Genomic DNA, 19,626 nt, shown 5'->3' on the forward strand with positions numbered 1-19,626 from the left:
CAAAGTGGTGTTTGTGTAGTTTGATCAAAAGGGGAATGAGTAAAGAATTAAGGGACCTTTTTCATCTTAAGATGGGTTAGCTTCAGTGTGGTATGTATTACCAGTGAGCTTAAAATATCCCAAACTGGGTGAGTTAGTCTGCTCTCGGGACTGTCTCAAGCAAGGTATTTATTACTGACAATGAGTTTCCTCGTGGGTTTTCCGTTTCCTCTTTGTGCCTGTCTCAGAAAAGATTTATTGCACAACCCAAGGCTGTCACCTTTGCTTTATTTGCTTTCATTGGGTCTGGGCCAATCAGAAGGTAGAAGTTGGACATGCACAGTTATAACAAGAAAACCAAATGCCACTCCATTGGTCGCCAGGCATGCACAGCACCAGTGTTTCATATTTTGTTCTTTTAATGGATGGGATTTTTTTTATTTTGGTGACCCTCTCATCCATCCCACAAAACCCAACCCTGCAGTCTGCGGTCTGGTGTCTGGTTCAAAGTTAACAAATTGTAGCCCTTTATTTTGCCCCCAAGGATATTTATTGTTGTTTGTGTTGAAAAGCAGTGGTTGATAACACAACAAAGCCAGTGGGAAGGTTAGTTTTTAATGGACTAGCATTGCAAGGATAGGAAATGGTGGTTAAGGAAGGAGACCACAACTAGTGCCTGGGAAAAGTTTTGCCTGTGGCTTGTAGCAGTACAGAATAAGAACACACTATTTATTTTCTGTATTTCATAATTTCTTATAGGCTAATTTTGTGACTTAAGCAAATTTATGTTTAGTTTGCCGAGGTACAGCTTTCGAAACTGTTTCAATGATTCAACTCAACAGGAAATCAGTACCAGAAATTCAATCAGAGATGTCTGATGGGGTGGTTAATTATATAGGCTTAGCTATTTTGTGTGTGCGTGTTTGTCAGACAGGTTATCAAAATGTTTGATGATTTATTACCCAAAGAAATCATGCTGAGGGTCAAAATGGAAAAGTAGATGTTAATTCCAAATGACTTGTCTAGCTGATTGACAGCCTTAATGCTGGGAAACGGAAACTTCCAGACCCACTCATGCTAATTAAACCAGAGTTCTTACTGCTTAGAGTTCTACTTGCCTTCATTCTGATGTCAACATTTTTGTTCCTCTTTCTTGATATTTTGACCCCAATACTTACTAATATCTCTGCTAGTTTGGTTAGGTATGCTGGCTTCTTCTAGCAGAGTGCATCTTTGATGTTCCATTGATCTGAGGAAACAAGATTAGATTGATTTTTTTGGTGGGGTTGCTATTTATTCCCAATGTTCTCTAAGAGATTTTCTGCTGTTCAGTTGAGCTAAACTTCAAACAAGCCTGCTGAATAGATTCTACATGCACAAAGAATGGCATAGGGATCTGGTGACATCATTGTTGACTTTTCTCGGGAATTTGTCGGCATAGTGACATGAGGGCCTTCAAATCAATCAGGAACTTTGTAGGTTGGCTTACACTTGATATTCCATTGTCCATGCTGTTGGATACTGGAATTAACTAACATACATTCAGCGGAAAAATTCATGTTTATGAACCTAGTCCTGGCATTTACCAAATTATTAAGTTACATGTAGTTTGTATTAGATCTCTCTGAAGATAAAAATTCTTTCAGAAGTTTTAGGCCTGAACCCACTTTGCATCATTACAAAATTGCATTTCTCCCCCTTAAAAGAACATTCTCATTCATTATTCTATAAAGTTTATCACTTGTTCTTCATGCTTATAATTCCATGTTGTTTAATGTTGATGTGCTGAGCAGTCACGAGTTCACGAGCATTCGTTCATTTTGTGTATTTTTTTCCCTTGCTTCAATTGTCTGCAGATGACATAGACAACATGCGCATCCAGTACGTGATCAACCCCAACACCAATGCCACCAGCGACATCTTTTTTGTCACTGTCCGTGACCCTGGTAAGTCCCTTATTTCTCCCGTCCTCCGCCCCCCTTCTCTCCTCAGTGCTCCTGTGAGTTTCCTTATAGATTTCCAACAACAGTTATCATTGGTGGCATTTCTTAGAGCCCAAGGAGCATATTAAAGTGAGTTAGTGAAACAAATTGGGATTGGGTCAAATTCTAAGGTTTACAGTGTTGATATACTCCACTAGTGGTGGGGTGGCTTGGGGTTTGTGGCTGTTCTACAATTGTGGTGGAAATGCCCTGTGTTGGGTCAGAGTGATTGTGTCAACAGTGTTGGTGGTGGAAATGGATACTGGAAGTGGGGTAGTGGGAGGTCTGATATTTGCTAAGAGCAGTAGTGTAAGAATGCAGGCAGCTCAGAGAAATTAGGTCCTCTCTCTGCACAATTTGCAAAGGGCATTAATCAACCAAAATACAGGGGACTTGTAAAACAGGTGGTTTGTGACAAATATTAATCTTGAATTTTGTTTGGGAAAAATTCTCATGTGATTCAAGGACCCTCCAAGAACTCAAAATCATTTTCTGCAAATGGTTGCTGGGTGACAGCGTGTTATCATGGAAACGTCCCAAAGAGAACCAACTCTGTTGTTAGTTCACAGCCCTGAGCCAGGCAACAGTTTCCATTCAAAGCCATGAGTTGAACTCTTCTTCCACACTTCTCCTTCTGTCCCTCAAAAACAATGCCAGAGAATTCCCTCCAGCCTCCAGGGGAAGCAACAGTGCGGATGTGGTGTGCCTTGAGGGAAGACTAACTGATTGGTATTGAAGGGGGGCTGAAAGTGGTGGCAGGGCAACAAAGGGCGAGGTGCCCGGGTGATATGTGGAATTAATCCTTGAGATGATCTTGAGTGTGCCTGTGTGTTTGAAGTGTTGGCGTGTATGGGATTTGGAAAAGAAGGGAGGGGGAGAGAGAGGTGGTGGTGTCCAACCATAACTCCACACCTTGGTGCAAGCAGTGAAGAAAAACGATGTGAAATCAATAGCAGCAATTTCAGCTCAGTAAGGTTACTAAGGGTTGGACAACAATTAATCAAGAAAGAGGGAGTTATAATTCGCCAAACCTGTGCATCCAGTCTTTGCAGGAAATACTGGTAGCCTGATTCATCCAGGGCAAGTGAAAAGCCACGTGCTAAACTATAGCAGCAAACCTGAGCAAATATTACCAACTAGCAAAATGATACTGCATAGTCATATATCCCAGTTGTGACTAAGCGAAGCAAAACCCTGATGCCAAGCTTTATACAGTCATACTGACAATAAGTTCCCTCATGTACATCAGTGAAGATGTTAACTTATTTTATTTCAATTATTCTCCTTGTCTGGTGTTGTGAAGCTGAGAGCCTGGCATGCCTCATTACCCTTCAGCCAGCTGTTGCTGTTACACAACTTTGAAAGTGATTTAGAGAGTCAACCAAAAATGCTCAGCACATATTTTCATCAGTGATGTTAAACCTTCAGAGGGTTGGCATATTACGTGTGCATCCCGCAGACTTCATGTGTGCAAGAAATGGAGTGCATGTGAAGACAAACACATGCAAGCCAGTTACTAAGGTGAAGAACCTTGCCAGCCCAGCTTTGGCAGGCTGTCATCTCACAGTGGTGGGGAGGGTGGGGGCACTCAAGTGGGAACCGCTGCTTAATCATCAAATCAAGAATCCTGGGTGTTCAGATGGATTCCACTTTGTCGTCAAGAGGCAGGAAACACTTGGCTTTATCTAGGAGCTCCCTCTGGATCCTGGCAAAACGGTCTTCAAAATGGCACGCATTAAGGACAACCCACTTAACCATGAATTCAATTTTGGCTCACTGAGGGGATCCAAGCTTGACCCTTACGATAACGAATGCGCCCAAACCCAGTTCACTGAGGAGAACAACATACTGACTCTCTTGCTCATGTGTTAATAGGATCTTCTTGCCTCCATTTCTTTGGACCATTCCTCACATGTGTAAACAGGAGATCTTCAATTAGTGTCTAAAAAACCTGCAATGATTTGATATGGTTTTGCACAGAAAACAGGAACTTCACCCCTTGAACCTTGTCAGGTATAGTGGAATGTACCATTAATCTTGTGAGAACAGTCTGCTCTCTCAAACTCCAGCTCATCACGCGTGCCAGACACTTTTTAACTGAAGTACAAGGAAGATTCCCAATTTAATTGCTCTCTCGCCTCTTTTCTTTTTTCACTGAATTTTCTTTAATGAATGATGTCCTGCTCCTGAAGGGAACTCTTTCCTCGCAATTGAAAAACCACTGGCTGAAGCTTGGGCTGTCTGCAGGAAGAGGGAAATTTAATTGGGACTACTTTAGGTCCAACCTGGATGTGAGTCACACACCCAAAGAGTGTTAGGAATCATTGGAAATTGATCCCTGAAAGGGAGGGGTGGAGAAATATTAGAGTTTATCTTTGCCATAGAAGCCAGTTCTCATTTCATAAACAAAATTCAAAAACTCAGGTTTTCCATCTCAGAACCATTTCTCATACCTCTGAACGTAATGATTGAGATTTGACCAGAAAATGGAGTTGTTCTAGTGCAGTGTTGGTATTGTAGGTCAAATATTTAAAGATACAAATATGTCGTCAAACAAATTGAAATTTATTTTTGTTTGTTTATTCATTGGTAAGTAGGTATAAGATGGACCCTCTTTAAATACTTGGATGGGAGTATTAATTTTTTTCAACCTGAGGTTGTTTTACTCAACTTGGTGCAAATTAGACAGTTCACAATACTAGCTCAACATCCGATTTACCCAGGGCATGCTTACCCTAATTGAAAACCCCTTCCCCCAACATGAACAGTCAAACACCCAGGGAAGAAGGGGTGAGGCTCATTGATCTTGGTCAGGGGGGTGGATGGTTGATGCAAGGATGCCTTGCTCATCTTGAATCATCTTGAATGAAATCAGTTGTGGAATGCAAGTGCTGTTTACTGCTGTGCGCCACTTTATTTGTCATCTGGATACAATGCAATTGCAGATCTGCCGCTCTCCTTTCTCTCTGTCCTCAGGACGTTGACTCCACACCAGCCTGTTTGTCATGCATTCCTTTCAAGAAGATTCTCCTTGGCTTGCGAAGTTGTTTGAGACAAGTCTTACCTTTATTTTTTTGAGGTTCTGTGTTAGACATTCCTCTTTTTGAAAACTTTCCCCCTTAGGTTTGTGTGCCTTTTGTGCCACAGATAAGGATTTCTCTCGTCTAGCCTGACTTTCATCTTTGCTTCAATCTGCGGTTATCTGTTTGTGCCAGGAAAGAAGAACAAAGAATGCAGCATCTCTTTGTGGGGGGGGGCTGAGGTTTTTTCCCTGAGGGAGAATGCAAACATAAGAGAAGACTTACATGCATGACTTGAGCTGTGAGATACTAAAATGGTTCTGGAGCCGACTGGGTTTGGCCTGGTTTTACCTGTATAGTGTCATTGCAGTGTGCAAATTGACTTCACTTTTGTCACTCCAGGAAAAAAAAAACCTGGAATGGTTTGATAACCTGGGATTTCAGAAGAGGTTTTTCTTTAACAAAGGAATACAGGCGCTAGATAAGGTTAATTAAGTATGGAATCAACCATAAGATGTTGGCATTCATTAGTCTGTGATATGAGCTTTGGCAGCAGTGAGCAATGTTTGACCCTGGGCAGAAAGATGCATGTGTGGCATTTAAGAACACTCATTCTAGGCACTTCCATGAGTGAGAGATCATGGTAACCACTCAATTCCAATTTCCAACCTCTGCTTCCGCTTTGTCTTGTCACGCATACTGTGCCTCACGCAATCCTGGATCTAGGACCCACGCATTACAGATGGAAGGTTCCTTGGAGGGCTGAGGGTGTTTGCCCAAGGCATCCCTGGGAATAGCAGCCCCAAGTGTGACAAGTAAGAACCTCTCTTGCCACCCACTTGAAACTGTTAGCTTTTGGAAGAGGCCCGCAAGCACAGCTTGGGTTTGGTTAGTCTTCAGAAATGTGGAGAAGAATGTTTAAATTTTGGAATCAAGGGGATCGCTAGATCATCCTAAATCATGGCATCCTGAAGCCAAGTTTTTTTTGGGGGGGGTTGGGTACTTGAATAATGTGTCCATGTACAAGAAAAAAAATGCAGCATTCCAAGCATGGATCTTTTCTTTAGAACTATGCAAATGTGCAGAATAAGTAATCAGGTTTTGGGTATGTTTACTTTCTGTTCATCAATTAGTCTGGAAAGAGTACTCATCTGTGAGATTAAATTTGCTGTATTCTGCAATTAGTCCTTCAGCTCCGATCAAAGGCCAGTTCAGAATCTGTTTTTTCCCATGGACCTGGAGGTTTGTCTTAATTCATACCACCACCCACCCCTTCCTGCCCCCCTTCTGCCCCTCTCCCCCTGTGATTCTGAGTCACTGGCGATGTCTCGCTAGACAGTCAACATGAAATTTTCAAGTCAACATGAAAATGATTGAGCACCCAAGACATTCAGACACAAGATATCCTGTTAAGGGAGTTCATGCTTGGCTTTCAGTCTCGATCTGAGGCCATGACCCTACTGCATTGATAGCGAGTTTAAAAAATAGAGCCTCAAGGATCAAGACAGATTTACTGCTATTTCATTTCTAGCCTTTCATTTAATTGTTTAACCCATCTGTCTGCCCCTTTAGAAACCTGATAACAGCCCTCTGCACCAAGAATAGGACCAGAATATCAAAAGAATCAACCTGCTCCTCAGTTCTTCACTAACCGAAAAAAGAGCATGGAAAAACTTGAGCTATTCAAATGACTCATTCAGTTGCAAATGTTGTGAATATAGGACACTTCTGAAATGGAGAACCAGTGAAGGAAAGGGGAGGGGGGTACCAGAAAATACCAGACTGCCTGCAGGTGCATTTACATGTAAACAGACTTCTCCCCAGAGGTTAACTGAATGTTTTGACCTGATCCAAGCCCCTCCCAGTGGTGTTTCTAGAAACTGCTTGCTCAATAAACCGACAAGTGGCAGGAGAACATCATTTCTAGATTTATTGTGGGTGGCAGGCCAGTTTGGCTTCACCATACAGAAGGTTTATGGTGGCAAGGTCAGGAAATCTGTTGGGGGGGGGGGGACTGGGGCCTTTTGTGGAATCCATGCCAAGATTTGTGGCTGATGAAAATTTCATAAACCACAGTAGATTTACCAGTACGTGTTTGTTCAGATGCCCCTGTACCTGGAAAGTTGTGTTGCTTGATTGCGTTTTTTTTTTCTTTTTATTTATTCACTGGGATGATTGCGTTTTTTTTTCTTTTTATTTATTCACTGGGATGCAAGGACATTAAGTTCAGTTTCTTTCTGAAATGGATCCTTGAGACTATTTGTTAAATGTTGGTCTGAATTCAATCATTCACATTTTTAAGGACCTCACAAATCAAAACAAGTTCCTGTGAAGCTCTTCAAGAATTAAACTGTAATGCATATATCTTTTTTTTTAGGACTTTTTAAATTAGTGCCCGAGAAAGATTTATTAGCCAGCAATTCTCATTTGTGCAATTTTGCAAAGCTCTGAAAGATACTTTTCTTTGAAATTTGTTAGAGACGGGGCCAACAAGTTAAGAAGGAAGGTTGAAAGGTCACCTGTTGTCAATGCAGGGGCTATTATCAACTTATGTGTTTGATATAGGAAATATTGATGTAAGAAAATGACAACCCTTGCCATTGGAGCCTCAGAAAACCTGGAAATTAAATTACCAGTGTTGTACATTCATGATGTACAAACAATGGGAACCTGTGTTCAGCTGTTGGGCATTACTATTAATGACCTCTGGGTCTGTTCGGCTTTAAAGGGACATTCTCACAGACTGAACTGTTTCAAGGGGCACTCTAAAACTGTTTTGGTACAAGTGCATACTGTCAAAATTTTGGACATAAAATGAGAGAATTGGTGATGTACCTTTAAATCTTGAGTAGGTGAAGCCCATGCTGGTATGGTTATAGAGCCTGAAAAGCTGGTTGAAAAGTTAATACCGAATGTTTTGGGTTTTAAATCCGCCACAATTTAAGCCAGCTGCGCACAGGTTAATCTACACAAAGTGCCTTTGAAATATTTTGCAGATTTGCTTTCCAGATTTAGTCAGCCATAAATTACAAAGATGAAATAATAGGTTTTTTGGGGTCTTAGTGGACAGAGGAATTTCTTCACATCTGCCAGCAGGAGAGATGTGTTTGAACAGTGGCTTTGATTCCATGTGCAGTGCGGCCCTCTGGTTTGAAATTCTGACTGGATGTTGTACATGTTTATCCTAGTGGAGACACAGGATATTTTAGTCAAGGCACAGCCGTCAATGTAGGTGTTAGTTTGTTTATAAAAGACAACCCTTTTAGGGACCTAATTGCAAAAAAAGGGGTTGTGAGTGGGGCAGTGGAAGGAGTTCAGTTGGTAAAGGCCTCGGAGGTCAAGTACGGTCTAAACTAGTCACTTCCAGCCTAGTCTCCATAAAAAAAGTAACTACTGTTGTCTGGGCAGGAGGAAATAAATGAAGGTTGTGTGTTTATATAAATACATCTGTGCCTGAGTGGGAAGGTCTACAACATTTCATGTGAAGCTTGTGGGAACTGTGGGCGGATGGGGTGATTGTGTGCCATTACTAAAAATACTCATGATGGATGAGCACCGTTTCGTGGTTTACAAGATGGCCTGTGCGTATAGATTTTTTCAGTCACATGATTATTGACATAAATGACAGACAGTGTGCAGATGTGCGCAGAAATGCGCACGCCTTTGAAGTCTCTCCTCATTCTGGTGTACACAGAATGCCAATAGAAATACACAGATCTGAAAATGCACATGCCTCTGCGGACTGGGAAGGCATCCTGAACTGCTTTTGCCCTTCCAGTGATGTCATGTGAGAAACCTGTATTTCTTCATAGTTGCTACCATGAATGCTTGGGTAAAAATAAGAGATTAAGACAAGGAGAGTACATGTATATTAGAAGAAGGGACCTTTCACTCAAATAAAATTAAAGGATAGTTCTGCTTGTTTTGATGCTCATTGATTGCTCATGTAACAAAGCCTTCAGGCTTGACTGGCTGGTAGTTCTGTTTTAAATTCTGTCTTAACTCTAGCCAGTGAGCCAAAGATGAGGGAGCACGCACACAATGACCCCCCATGCACAAGTTCATTCAGCCTATCATTAATTGCCGCCAATACCTGGCCAAATACATCCTGTTGTGTCTCCATTAGGTTGTTATTTTAGCCGTTTCACCCCTGTTCAAGGGCAATAGTGGCAGACACATATTAAAATGTCCCCTCTGGAGTATCTACATGTGCATGTATGTGCCCATATGACCTGTAGCTGCCAGTAGTAGAGGTATCAATGCTTAGAGAAACAAACAGTGGCTGTAAGGAACTGTTTTTGCGGTTAGTTTTTCTTTCCATACTGCAACTGCTCTGTCTAAGAGAAGGATTTTTCTTGGAAGTTGTCTTGCAGTTTATTTTAAATTTTTATTTTAAATACCCATTTTGTCACAGGGCAGGGACACGGAGGTAAACCTTGCTGTAGAGAATGAACCTCATTCTCCAGTGATTTGGATGGGAGAATACTCAGGGGCAGAGGTTTAAGATGGACAAGCATGGGGACTAGGGACTCATGTTTTAATAACCAAGGAAAAAAGGAAGAAAATTGGTCTTTGCTTTCTCCAGCTCCCATACTGTAGCAGTACTAGCCGGTTAGATAATGTCAAAAGATTAGACTGCCTTTGTTATCAAATGAAACAACATTAGAGCCTGGAGGACTATCTTGTCATATTTACCGTTGAGATTAAAACACCCAAAATCCCCTACATGTTACCCACTCATGTACAAAGTGATAAGCCCCATCAGCTTTTAAAGAAGTTGGTAATTTTGACAAGTTCTCTGGTGATAACCAACACCCATAAATATAACCACAGGCTGTATCATTTCAGGCCATCAGAAGTGAACCAAAATGATTGCGAAGATTACCTAGATTTGGCAACAACAGAAACAAACGGCAATGATTAAAGCTTCTGTATTTAAGGATAATACTTTGATAGAAAAAGCAATTTCCTGGTTGCACCACCAAAAAAGAAAAAGAGAGTTCCTCTTTGATTGTCTCAGACTGAATTTACATTGGATGGGCTCTCGTGGAAAGCTAAAATTAGATGGAATCTGGCCGAGATGTCGTTAGCAACTAGCCTTTGACCATGCAGAGTTCCTGTCTAGACTTTTACAGGAAAGAACCATCATTCCACACCTTATGTATCAGGCAGGCCCGTATGAGTCAGGTTTGGTGGCACACTTGATTTTTATTTTTCCACCTCTGATAATTTATACAGACTTGTCCCATCAAATGTAGAAACGTTTTGGTATTTAGTGGAAGCTTAAACTCTGAACAGCTTCCAAGGCTTTCGAGAATACATTTATGTTGGCATGAGAGTTGGCCTCAGTAAACTGTGATGTGATATGTGGAAACCTTTCTCATGGTGAGCTGTATCATTTTGGTGCATATCAAATCAATCTGGACACTGTACTCTTTTCAAAAGAACCCAGAGAACCTAGAATCATAAATGTAATATATCTAAAAACAAGAGTGTGTCCATTTTTCACTTTAAATTGAATAAGTTTAATCACCTTCAGATGCCATCCATATTCTGATCTCAGGCGGTCGGTCCTCTACCTTTTTCAGGTGAAAGGAATCCAAGAGATTGGGCACTTCACTTATTCTATTTATTTATCATTTCACATGATCAGCAGTGCCATTTTGGCACCAGTTTTTAAAGGTCCCCAGATACCACCACAAAACAAACTAGATAATGACAGTTCAAACTGGCGGCATCTATTGAAAAAAGGAAAAAAATGGTACTCAAATATCCTAAATTGGTGCACTGGCAACCTGCCACTCCCTAGACCTATTATGCAACCTGCCTGTTAATGCTCGTAAATTTCAGACAATTAAGCAGTAAATATCACATTGCTTTTTAACTCCTTAACATTTGTGGTCAGTTGCAGAGCTTTATATTTTGACATAGTGTTACAGAAAGGTCAGGGTAGGCCCCAAAGATATCTTATCATGACTCTGGAGCTAGTAGCATGCAGAGCAAATGAAACTGGCTTCCATGCAACCAGACTAAAAAACCAAGTGGTATCTTCTTCTTGAGCAAACTTATTATGCTTGCTAGCCCCAAAGATTATCACCACACTGGGTAAGAAATGTTACACTACAGATAAGGAATTATGACAGGTGACACTTGAAATGGTTCCATGAGTAGACTAATCTGCATGGTGATAAAGAGAACTTGCTAGCTGAAAAATCAAGCTTGTGTTTTTTAATGGGGGGTGCGGTTACTGTTGATACATTGACTAAAGTCATGATTTAGCTCAACATTCTTGTGTAAATACAGACTGTGCTTTGCTTTTAGTCTCTTTTAGCTGTCTCAGCTTTCCCCTTTATTGTCAGGATAGGGCTGCATGATTTGTAGTTGGGCATTAAAATTTAATTGAATAAATGGACGCATATGAAATATTTGGGTCATAGAAGAGATAGTTTGTGCATCAGCTTTTGAAGTCATAGGCATCTCATGCATGTTGGACATTGGACTTGTCGGTCTCTGTGTTGCATTTTTCGTCTGAGCAGGGATCACTCAACACAGAATCTTCAAATCTTCATTCTTTATTTGATAAACACCAAGCAGTAGAAGACATAAACACTTTCTGCCCATATTGTCCATGCAGACCAGACGTGCCTGACAACGTTGGAATTCCAAAAGTTATCTGTGACTTTCTGTTTTAATAAGCAGTATGGTTGTGGATGGGGGATATGCCTCTTTACAAAAATTCTTGCAGAGGTGGAGACTGATGGAATTAAAATTTTCTGTGGACTTGATTGAAATTACTATATTTTTCTGTGTTCAGTTTAAAAGTGGAATAAGGGTGTCAGCTTTTCCTTACTCAAATTCTGACCAACAATCAGAGCTTATCGAATCCTATCCAACCCCACTCTGATAGTTCCATGGTGGTGGTAACCAGCCCATTTTAGCCCCCTGCCATTGCCATGCCTGTCCCAGGAATTGCAGCATGATGCTTGACCACGCCTCCAATGCATCCTTAGGATTTTCACTCCATGGGTTCTTGGTTGTCCAGGTGGATAAAAGCAAGTCTAGACTCCTACCACAGTGTTCTCTCGTTATATTGTGCTTACAAGCCCCAAAGGGGCAACAATATTTAGTCAGGTTTTTGTTCTCTTCTGTGATGCTCAACTGTTTACAAATGTGTGTCTCAAGCTCTTCTTTTATCTTTACCAACAGAACAAAACTGTAGATTTTTCATTCATGTTAATCTTTCTGGACTTTTGTAAAAAAGCTAGGCAGTTTCGTAGACCTAAGTATGTCCACTGAGTACAGACTCTAGGGACGTCAGGTATTTGAATGTCATTTCTCCACTTACATGTGTATATATACACTTGACAGTCACATAAATTCAGGGACAACTATAAATATTTGTTTCACCATCTCTTCATCAGTAGTGTTTGCAACTAGATGTAAGAATCTCAAGGATTGATGGATGCTGGGCTTTTTTTAATTCATTATTTGGAGCGCATTGCAATCGTTGCGTAGTAGTTGGTGTACGTACTGCACAATGATAGCGAGTACGTGTCCATGCAAAGGGAGCCAACCTTGAAATAAATAAGTTGACTAGCTCTCAGTCCGTCTTGCATCACGCCATTTTTATGCGGGCGATGTCAAGTTGTCGCACTTCAAACTCCCGATTTACTTTGCAGCCATTTTTTAACCATTCCTGAAGGAAAAATAATGATTTTTCTGTAATAACTTTGTGTTTCTGTAATAACTTTGTGGAAATTAATGAAATTTTGTGGCGGCTGTTTCAGTGGTATGCGGGCAGTGGATGGAAATCCGGGATATTCATTCTCATGGCTTTATGCACCAGGAAGAGAGAAGGAAGAGTTGTCAGAAAATATTGTGAAGCCTGACTGTTAGCCAATTTCAGTGCAGAGCACTTTCTTTGCAATTGTTAAGTACAACAGATGGTGAGCAGAAAGATCAGAACAGAAAGTTTTAAAACGAGTGGTTTGCTTTGAAATTAGCAAAAGTGCTTGGGGCCATGCGTGCAACACAAACTCAAACATTGTCCTCTGCCATGCCCTTCAGGGCTGGTTGATTTTGAACATTACAGAGAAATGTTTGTTCCTTTTTAGGATTTTCAGAACCTTAACCAGGCTGCTCCCTTCACCAGAAAAAACTCTGTGTGCAAAAGATGAGGTTGAGTGGCTGTCCTTGTCCGTTAGGGATGGCTGGGTTTTTTTGCTTCGTTGTGATACTGATTATAAAAAAGGTATTGACCTGGTTCCTAGTGTGGTATTTTTGCAATTTTTGAATACCTGTGAATCTACAGAATACAGATCCATTCACTGATCACTGTTGAACTGTACAGTGTATGCACTGTTAAAAATTTTGCCGTGAGCAGTAAAGGAAATCATTGCAAGGAAAGGTTGAAAAAGTTAAACTCCACAGGGAACATAGCATTTCATGAATTGTTCTGCCAATTTGACAGAAAATTCCCCCCCAAAATCTGTATTAGAAGCGTTGTTATAAAATATAAGAACATTTTCAGAGTTTCTGGCCCGCCTTTTGTCACTGTTAAATACATCAAAGTCATTTCAGAAAATGACCATTCAGCCATTTTTGTGCATTGTAGTTTTGGCATCAAAGTTGAACCAGCTCCCCTAGATCAAAAGTATCCAATTAGAGAAAGCTGCTGCTAGCAAACTGCACAAAGTGTGGCCTGGTAATAAGGACGGCATTTGGACAATGAGGGCCTCTAAATTCAGAAGACTCAAGGTAATTCGACCAAAGACAGTTACACAGAACCTCTGGAGCAGTCTTTCATGTAAGTTGTGTACATGTACCTCTCTGTCTGCCAGTATGGCTGCCGGACTCTTTTAGGGGTGAATGGGTATATTCAGCTGTCACTTCATTGATGGACAACTGCAGACATCATGTACTGGGATCAAGTTGGTTGGATCCCAGACAAGAGAGCTGAGACACTAGTACATGGCATGTTCATATAAGGATGAAGGCCGTTCTCACATGAATTAGGACTTTGAATGACTACTGGGGATACCAGACTAAACAAGAAGCTTTGTCTGAGTCCTTGGGTGCTTGCCCCTTCTGTATTTCATTTGGAGCAGTGAAGCCCCAGTTGTGTACTTTTAAGAGATCCAAAACCAAAGTAAGCATAGATAGTGTGGTGATGAATGTAGAATAAAGCTTAACCATAATTTTCACCATCCACCTGTTCGTGAATGTTAACCCCCTCCTTTAAAAATAAATAAAAGTAATAACCAAAAAATCCCAATTCATTGCTGTTAATGATGAATTTTTTCGCAGTAATTGACTGTAGCTCAGTTAATCCAAAATATGAAGTATCCACTCATTTTTAAAGTTTGCTGGCCAGATTACTGGAGTTGTTGATAGTTGATATGCATGCACAGTAGCACAGAATAACTTCCATGTGGGGAGTTACAGGTGGAGCCCTGTCTGAAATCTGAGCTTCCTTAGGTTTGTCATTTGCCTGCCACCTGTGGTTTTCCAACATCAAAATCTCAGGTTTTTCATGTCCCTCAATGTGTTAAACATTAGTCCCATCTGTCACAGCATCATAAAATACCAGCATGCTGTTGTCCCGCACTGTGTCAAAAGCTGCCGCCCAACATGTAGGTGAGGGCATAGGTCTGTTGGGAGGGGGGAAGTGCATGCTGACGAAAAATTCATTTTGACAAATTTTGAATTAAGTAAATTTACATGTAAACCTCCTACCCAAACCCCAACTCCACTTTCCAAACTAAGTCTGAAAAACCTGGAACACCTACCTACAAGGGTCTTTTTCATTTGACTCCTGTCTGAACACAGCCGTGGTCTTAGTAACATTCCTGGGCAGTGACTTCATGGCTAGCTATATCTCAGCCTAAGGGGTCACCCCTTGCTTGCAAGCCAAGCTAGAGGGGATTTTTAGAGGTTCCTGTTTTTTTTCTGTAGAAAGCAGAGATTTCAGGACAGGACATGTTAAAATGTTCTTCATGACATGAATTGCTATAGCAAACTTCTTGTAGAGTGAACAATGCCCTCCTTCATGCTGAAGTTGACATGCAGAATCAATGTGATTTAAAACTACATTTTGTCAAGGGTTTGGAGTTGTGAAAGTGCCATTCATACCCATTCTGTCAGCACTGGGCTTCTAATTTGAGGTCAACAAGAGGTCACAGGGTTGTGGCCCTGCCTTTTCAGGAGGGCATTACCCCCATGCATGGTTTGGCCTACCTGGAAATATTTAATGACATTGTAGACATTAGTTCTGCCATTAACAAGATTCTGTATTGGCATGGAAAGAAGATTTTGGAGAAGGGTTTGAAATGTCTACGTCAGGTACCACAACACCATGTTGGGATTTCAGCTCATGACTGAGGTTGCTGGCCATCTGGTGTAGTTCTGTCTCAGGCATTTGTTTAATGACTGCTTTGACCCAGAAATGGACAGTTCTGTAGTTTTATTGCTGATGATGAACCAGACTTCACCGTACGTAATCTGCATTCTCGTGTTATTCCAGAAAAAAAACAGTGCAATTTAAGTGAGTAGAATTTGATGGTGGTACAATAGTTGATGCTTTCTATATGCATGACCTGCACCAGACTGTTGTACTCTCAAACTTGTAATATTTGTGAGGAATGATGCAAAACATCTAGAGCCTTAAATTTTGTGCTGTTTACAATTGATTTGGGTAGGAAAAACTCCTTCCAAGGAAAAACAACCAGTGCTTAACAGGCAATCATGGTGACCATGTGTTTCACCTCTTAGGATGACATCTTGTATTTTATGACATTTGTTTAATTTATGGCACGGCTGATAATTTTCCTTTTCCAACAAGGACCAAGTTGAGGGAGGTTAACACGTAGTTGTGAACATACTATGAATGCACCCCACTGCAACTCCACTGCAAACATAGCCCCTATGTTTTGTGAGTAAACTTTGATGGTGGTGTGGCCATAGGGATAAGCGAAAGATCGCTGGTGAGCAAATACAACCATTGTCCAGGTTATTTTTTGTAAAGGTGCAAGATGCGTGATTTGTGACATGGGAATAACAAATCAAATGCGGAAGCCATTTTCATAAGAGGGTGATACATACATGTTAAAGTCTGGCAGTACCCAGCTGTAAAGTGTAAAAAATATCTCTATGTATTTGCTTCTAATGGGTTACTTTTCCACAGCAAATAATTAAGAAGTATTTCAGCAAAGCAGCCAAACTCTGTGATGAGAACTCTTCCTGCATTATACACCAAGCTTGAGTTAAAGCAGTGGGCCTTCTCCAGTAAATCTCCTCCTCTAGCTCTGTGTTCAGATTTACTGCATTCCTTCAGAGATAACAAAAAGCTGGATAAGCTTTTGGACCTCTTGTTGTGGAAACAAAAATACAATTCAGCAGGAAGCGTTCTTGCTCAGCCTAAACCTTTAAGGAAGCTTAAAGCACAGATTGCAGAAAGCAGAGCGCAACCTAAAACAAACAAATTGAATCTGGAATGTATGCCCCTTGTGCTTGTCAAAGGAATCGGTTAGGGATTTAGTTGAGCCCCTCACCGGTCCATGGCCTTGCAGGTATCCATCTCTGACCATTTTTTTTTCTCCAGTGTACCAAAAAGGAATAATACCTGTCTACCTTACATCCTGTGCCCTGCTGCATATTTTCTTCCCTGCTGAACTGGTTGAACACATTCTAATCCGGGGCCGGGTTTGAAAAGACCTGGCTTTGCAGATTTGTAACAAAGGAGTAAATCCCGGGTTGGGCCATCATGCAAACTGGAGTTTGGGTACATACAGTTGACAGCCAGGCTGAGCTCGGAATTAGAAGAGATTGAAGCAGAGGGGACTAAGGTTTAGATTTATCCCCATTTTGTTGATACCAGAATTATGAATCTCAGCGAGGGACTCATAACAAGTTTCCATTATATTATCTCCCGCTTTTGCTGAAGTGTACAGACTCGAAGATATGCTAAAGATGAAATCTTTTCCTTGCAAAACCCACATCCAGCCTTGTACGTTGTAAGATATTTAGGCAAGTCCATTGGTTCTAGAACCTAGCAATGATATTGTAAACAAAAGGAGGGATCTAACACAGAAATGGACTCAAATATGCATGGAAAGACTTTCACACAGTGACTCCTTGGCTGTTAATTTTTCTGACCTGCCAAAAGTCAAAACGTTAGGCATTGGCTGCATTTTTTTGTCAATCTCATGTTGCATTTTTGCTGATATACATAATTGGCATCCACACTGGGAAGTTTGGCTTGAGGAAAGCAGGTGAGCTGTGTGAACAAATCATCCATGCTTACTGGAAAGGGGGATATAGTGGATAAAGTTTGCACCTCGGTGGCCCCAGTGTTAAGGTTGGAGGCCGGGAGAGCTTGAGGTCTTAAGCTGAGGTGACTTGGGATGTCTTAAAGGATGGAGCCAAACGAAGTAACATGAGATGGGAAAATAACTTTCTGTTCAAATTCAAAGTTCTTTTTTTCCCCAATCCCTGAACAGACCATTCTGCATCAATAAATAATGCGCTCAAGCTGAGAGGACCATGTTCCTATCTGCTCTGAGTGGAACAAAAGAGGGCTTTTTTTTGGTACTCACTGCATAGGCGTGCCATGAGGCAAGCGAGTATATGCGTGTTTGACGTAGAACACGCTGAGTACACGTAACAAATTTATTCCGGCATGTAGGGTCTTTGCGTATGCAAAGAACCTGCTTGTAACCACCTGTCTTTCTTTCACCGATAGGGGTGCACTTCAGCTTGGGGCTGATTGCAGAAGGGACTGAATTGGTGGAGATTTTTCCCTCCGAATTTAGAAATGTACTGGCATTTGGTAGATCCATGTCCTTTGTCCTGGTGGGCAGGGGGGTAATTTTTATTGGGAACCATAAAAGCAGGTTTGGATTCATTGGATTGTATCCGGTTGATTGAATTGTCTCATCTGTTCAAGCTTTATGGGCAGTTCCAGGGGGTAATAAGTGCAAACCAGATGGGCCAAACGAATGGTTGCAAACTCTCCAAGGAGAAGGGCTATTTTTACCCTTTAGTGTCATCAGACCTAATTATCTGGAAGTCCTGCATTATCTTTTAGACAACCATTAAAGCCAAATAGGTTATTGACTTAAATCCCCAGGCTAAGGCCAGTGATTCAAGGTGATAGTGATTCCAGTGGCCCCCAGGTGCTAACACTTGCCTGTTTACTTAAGATTTTACCAAGTCAACCAACAAGACTTTCAATGCATGAAACTCCTGCTTTTTCCCCTTTTTTGATTTGCCTGCTTGCATCATGCTTGGAAAAAAGCATTTCAAACAAAACACCTCAACTTGTGCTCGTTCTGAGACTTCATGCCAATACCAAGGTGGGAACACGTTGTCCATGTTCCTTGACTTGTGTTTGGATATCTGTGCCCCAACCTTGGCTCGGGAAGTTTGGGAGACTAGTTCATTTTCCTGCTGGCAGGAAACCCGTCCCCATTTGGCCAGATTAAAGGCATTATGTGGCAGGAACCAGTCTTTCCTGACAGGCCTTTGAGGGATCGCCAGCCTGGCTCCTTGGCCGGCATCTCAGGGATTAAACTGCAAGGAAGGGAACCCCAGCACAAAAGCTGGCTGATTAGGCCCAGGGATGGAGTCTGCACTTTTGCTTGCCCACTGTGGCACATTTAATCTGTCCCATCATGCAGCTGGACAATAAATTCCACCCAGTTTTAAAGTGAGGACTGTTAAATTATCAATTTGGTTTCATAATTAAGGTCAGCACTCCCACAGAGTGGATTTTGAGGATTATCCTAAGTAGCACCTTTTTGAAAATTAAATTTCTGGTTGTGAATTTAAGTCTGATGCATAGTATGATACAATGTAAGAGTAACCCCCTTCCCTCCATTGTACTTTTTAACAGTTGATTGATATCAAAATTCAATTTAAGATTTGAAGTCCTTCACTGTCTTCTATCTCCTACACGTGACAACTGTACCCATTTCCACCATCTGTCCCATTAAGTGGCGATGGAGATGAATGCCTTCATTTGCCTGTTTGTTGGACAATTCATGACACTTTCCTGGCCTTTGGAGAGAAAAAAGTACAGACGGTGGTTTTATTTTATCAAAAGAAGGGGGAAAAAAGACCCATCACACTCATACCAGACTGTCTCCAAGCTGGTCTGACATGACAAAACCTACACTAATAATTCAACACCATTGTCTACCAAACATAAAGCATGCTAGCTGACTTTCTTTCTTCTTTTCCCTTCTCTCACCTGAAATGGCCATACATTGATGGCAGCAAATGGTGATGCAACTGGTGCTGTTTTTGCATTGTTGAATCACTTGCAAGACTTCCTGTTGCATCCATTGAATAAGGTGTTGAAGTTTCCTTAAAGGAAGATGCCAAGATTGGGTGGAAAAAAAACCCACTATCTAGTCTTCTGATGTCCTTCCTCCATAATCATCAAAAAGTCATTCATGATGTGAAGAAAACGTAACAAAGATGAACAGTGAGTTAGAGTTAGTGATTCAGTTGCCCACAGTTGTTGTTCAGGGGTGGAGAGAAAATGGGTTTCGGACCAGACAAATTGAAATGGCGGAATTAAGCGGCTGGGCTTTTCAAAATGAGAAAATGATGTGAGAAAATCAGTGGCAGTTCCCCAGGAGAAT

General features: G+C 41.2%; 1 protein-coding gene across 2 annotated transcripts in view; it reads left to right on the forward strand.

The window, feature by feature from the left end:
- The window catches only part of LOC110976830 (extracellular matrix protein 3-like), a 100,728-nt gene that overhangs the window by 41,150 nt on the left and 39,952 nt on the right, over window positions 1–19,626 (forward strand). For both annotated transcript variants that reach the window (XM_087129953.1, XM_022230439.2), the window contains exon 2: window positions 1,836–1,925. In XM_087129953.1, coding sequence (XP_086986079.1) covers window positions 1,850–1,925 — 76 coding nt within the window. In that variant the 5' untranslated portion in view covers window positions 1,836–1,849. The remainder of the gene's footprint in view (window positions 1–1,835; window positions 1,926–19,626) is intronic.

This window comes from Acanthaster planci, linkage group LG02, assembly GCF_054643075.1.
Source record: "Acanthaster planci isolate LZ-2023a linkage group LG02, COTS_SCS, whole genome shotgun sequence".
Classification (NCBI taxonomy): Eukaryota; Metazoa; Echinodermata; class Asteroidea; order Valvatida; family Acanthasteridae; genus Acanthaster; species Acanthaster planci.